The following is a 4,700-nucleotide window of genomic DNA, read 5'->3' on the forward strand; positions in this document are numbered from 1 at the left end:
ATGGAAAACACAGTTCTGTATGCGAGCCTCCTCCCTGTCCTCTCTCTAGTTATGCTCTACTTCTTCCTAACAAGAGAACCCAAGAACCTCCCTCCATCCCCTCCTTCTCTCCCCATCGTTGGCCACCTCCACCACTTGAAATTGCCCCTTCACCGGATCCTCCACCGCCTCTCCACTAAGTATGGCCCCATCATGACCCTCCGCTTCGGGGTCCGCCGGTTCATGGTCGTGTCGTCGCTGCCGCTGGCCGAGGAATGCTTCACCAAGAACGACATCGTGCTCGCCAACCGCCCCAAGCTGTTCATCGGCAAGCACCTCGGCTATGACTACACTGATGTAGCTAGCAAGGATCACCTAGAGGGGGGTGAATAGGTGATCTAAAACAATTTTTAGTAATTTATGCGGAAACAAAATAAATCACAGAAGAGTCTGAATAAAATTCGATTCAAGACGTGATTATATAGATCGTGCTCTTGATGTGCAGAATGTAAAGTAAGAGATAAGGGATAGAGAATCGCACACAAGTTTATAGTGGTTCGGCTTATAGCAAGCCTACGTCCACTCTCCCACGCTTCATGACTCTACCGGGCTGGATTTCACTATGTAATCAAGAGGAGTTACAACTTCTGAGTGTTTACACTCTTGTGTATGATAGGACTCTCTATCTCACACAATCACTCTTACAAAGTGTTCCTCAAGATCTTAATATTTGGCTCAGAATGACAAGAGAAAAATGATTGGATTAAGCTCAGACTTTGGACTTGTTGATTCTTGATTCTGTACTTCCGCTCGCTCGTTGATCTCCTTAAATACTCCTCCGCTTCCAAACTAGCCGTTGGACGCCTTTGAGAGGATCATCTTCCAATCTTTACCTTGGACAGATTTGTATAGTAAGGATTGAGTAGCCGTTGGTTGACAGTTTTCGATCCCGCCGATTCCGATCGCCCATACAATCGAATCTTGGTTTCCATAAGTAGAACTTTGTCCGTTGTAATGCATTCTTGTCATGATGTTTGATTGTCAATCAGTTTGATTCAGATTGAGACAATCAGAACATTCCTTCTGTGAAATCCATGCCGGATCACTAGCTGTTGTGTTACGTTCGTCTCGCCTCGAAGATATTCTGCGTCCGCATCGAAGAACTCCCGCGTCGCGTCCGAAGAATTTCTGCGTCTCGAATAATTTCTTCGCGTCGACGAATTTCTTCGTCCGAATAATTTCTTCGTCTCGCATCCGCATCCGAATAACTTCGCCGAATCTCGAAGCTGCGATTATGTGGGTCTTCGAAATATACTTGATGATTGTAAAGCTCGAATAACTTTCTTCTGAGCTTCCAGAATATACAGACCTGGAATAGTTCAGAATAAGTATCAGATTTACAATAACATAGAAGGTTTTGTCAACTTCAAAATTAATAGGAGTTTTCCTCAACATACACCACCCTCGTCACGGCACCCTATGGCGACAGGTGGCGTAACCTCCGGAAGATCGCCACCATCGAGGTTCTCTCGTCGCACCGCCTCAACGTGCTCTCCCACGTCCGGAGGGACGAGATCCGGAGGCTGATGCTCCGGCTGGCCCGGGGCGGGTTCGTGTCCCACCACCAGGTCGAGCTCAAGACTCTCTTGTCGGAGCTGACGTTCAACATCATGATGAGGATGATCGCGGGGAAGCGGTACTACGGGGAGGGCGTGAACGTCGACGAGGCCAAGGCGAGGGAGGCGAGAGAGGTGATCAAGCAGATCGTCGGGAATGGCGGGATAAGTTACGCGGGCGATTTCCTGCCCATACTAAAGTTGGTCGATTACAATGGGGTCAAGAAGAGGGTGGTGGAGCTGAAGGAGAAGATCGACGCGTTCATCCAGGGCTTGATCGACGAGCACCGGAAGAAGAAGGGCGACCCAGAGCTCGCGGACAGCATGATCAGTCATCTTCTGCATCTACAGGAGTCTCAGCCGGAAGACTACTCGGACTTCATGATCAAAGGGCTCGTCTTAGTAAGTGTTGTTTCTTATTCCTATCTCTACATATGTTTTTTTCTTCTGGGCAAATCCTACCCTCCCGTGAGAATACTCACGGCAAAGTTGCCGTGTCTTCTCAGTCGTCCATTCTCGTCAACTTGATATGAGTTGTCAGTCGTTGAATTGAGTCGGGCAATTTTGTCGTGCCCAGAGTCACGGCCGCGTAGATTTGACCGCTTTATGTTGCTTCTGTTTCGAAGATTTAGAATGCACCTCCACCACAAATCACAGCGATAATACTACTTACAATGAATGGTGAGAAATCTTAGGTTTCGTTTTTCAATAAACAGAAATATATCGCGCTCTCTCTCAAATAATCTAAAATCTTAGATAGTACTAATTTACTGAACAAATGTGTAGCCCGTAGTTGCAGTCACTGTCGTTGTTTTTTCGCACATGTATTGTCAATTTTCCTCGAGACTGACATTTTGACTAGGCTGATGTTTGTGGTGCTGGGCAATTCACTCTCACTCTACCACTTGGAGCAATCCCATTCAGTGTTCTTCGTAGAAGATAATGATGTCTCACATAGATTTAGATGAAAGGTCCAAATTTTTCTGATTTTGGGAGTTCATAAAAGGAGCAGATATGGATGTGGGTTTCTGGGAATTGGCTTACCCACGAATCTGCTCAACCAGACTTTGCCTGAATTTTATTGACCCTACAAATCAAAACTTTGCTATTTCGCCTTTGGATTTGTGACTATAAAGGGGTCATTATCAAGTGAAGCGAAAGAAAAAGGAGAGAGTCACTACCGACGGAAGGCAAAAAATTGGTAAGAACGAATGATCGGGTTGGGTTGGGTTGGTTTGATTGCAGATAATCAAATTGGATTCGATTTCACTTTTTCAAATGCTTAATTGTTGATTGCATATTGAGCACCACGTTTAGGACTATTGGTACAAATATCAATCTTAATATCAAGTTGGGACACGACAACGACTTATTAAGATTTATACTCTTTCCTTTGAGCTTTTCTCCGTAATCACGTATATATTTGTGCACTTACACGATCATATACCAATTATAGGTAGTGATTATTTCAATTCTTAGTCGCAATATCAAAAGATGCCTTTTAGAACTGCGTTGATCCAAAGTAGTGTCATCTTGGAAAGACCTTAAGTAAAGTAACCGATTCTTAGGAAAAAATATTTGCATTACTGGTGGGCCTGTGGTAAATGACATGTCGTGTTTCATTTTTCTTTTCCGACTTAATATTATAAGTACAATGCCCTTTTCTTTTCTTTTAGATAGTCTTATTGTGAGTATTGTTATTGTCATTTGAAGTCTTATTATCTCCGAATCCTAAAGTTGATTTACACAATAACTTCTTACACATATGTGCAGGTTTTGTTAGCCGCCGGAACAGACACATCATCGCTTACATTAGAATGGATAATGGCAAACTTACTAAACAACCCTGAAAAGTTAAAGAAGGCCCAAGAAGAGATTGATTCTGTTATCGGCCACGACCGTCTAGTAGAAGAATCGGATGTTTCGAATCTACCTTACCTTCAGTGCATCATCTTTGAGACCCTTCGACTAAACCCGACAGCGCCACTTCTGGTCCCACACACGTCATCGGCTGATTGCACAATAGGAGGATACTTCGTTCCGCGCGACACTATTGTGACGGTGAATGCATGGGCCATTCACAGAGATCCTGAGTTGTGGGAGGACCCATTGAGCTTCAAGCCTGAAAGGTTCGAGGGCAGTGGCGGCGAAAAGCAACGTAAGTTGATATTGCCATTCGGGCTGGGACGGAGGGCGTGCCCTGGTGCACCCTTGGCTCAGCGGGTCATAGGGTGGACGTTGGGGTTGCTGATTCAGTGTTTTGATTGGAAAAGAGTGAGCGAAGAAGAGATCGACATGAGGGAAGGCTCCGGAACCACCATGCCAAAAGTAGTACCATTAGAATTAATGTGTAAAGTACGTCCTTCTATGGAGAAACTCGTCCCTAGAGATTAAGTTGGTCGACTAGTTTGTCGCGAAATAATTGGTGGACATGCTTTCATATTATATGTAGTAAGAGTCCACATATAATTTATGAGTTTCAACTTTTGTATATTTTCATTTTCCTATTTGCTTTGGAACTTTATAGAGGAGGTTCCTAGAGTTCAGAAGATATATGGTGCTAATGGTGGCTCTATGGATTTTCTTATATAAACCTAGTAGTACTTTTCTTGAATAAATGTAGCCGTTCGGAAAGTATAGATTTAGAGTTTTTTTTTGTAGTTTAATTTTCTATTGCTAATGCAAGGTCACATGCTTTTTTAATCTGCCTTCTTTTCGCAATTTTCTTTCTTTTCTTTCCTCCACGTTTCTACTTTCGTGCAAGTTACTCTTCTTGCATTATGTTTCTACATGTATAATGCAAGATTATGCTTCTTCTCATCTTTTATTGGAGATTAGTTACAGAGAGATCATTGTTTGCTAAATTAGTTACAAGCTGATGTTTTCAAAATTGAATGCCGTGCCCTTATTCAGGTACCGCACAAAAATTTACTACAACATCGAGTAAATTCATCAATTTTCCGGTCCTGCTCACTAGCTTATATTATGTATTATGGCAAGTAGCAATACTATTTGTGCCCAAAGATTCTCATGGTTGGTGTAATTGATAGAATGTCACTTGTTCAGATCACACCTATGGCATACAAACTGCTGTAAGTCAGGTGT

General features: G+C 43.2%; 1 protein-coding gene across 1 annotated transcript; it reads left to right on the forward strand.

The window, feature by feature from the left end:
- Positions 1-4,298, forward strand: LOC115676877 (cytochrome P450 81E8-like). The gene is made up of 3 exons (XM_056307878.1): positions 1-326; positions 1,433-1,997; positions 3,369-4,298. Exons 1-3 carry the CDS (start codon positions 1-3, stop codon positions 3,987-3,989), a joined length of 1,512 nt encoding a protein of 503 aa, XP_056163853.1. The 3' UTR covers positions 3,990-4,298.
- The last annotated feature ends 402 nt before the right edge of the window (positions 4,299-4,700 follow it).

Source organism: Syzygium oleosum, unplaced genomic scaffold (genome assembly GCF_021117445.2).
Source record: "Syzygium oleosum isolate NSW1041296 unplaced genomic scaffold, Sole_v2.1 Sole_v2.61, whole genome shotgun sequence".
Classification (NCBI taxonomy): Eukaryota; Viridiplantae; Streptophyta; class Magnoliopsida; order Myrtales; family Myrtaceae; genus Syzygium; species Syzygium oleosum.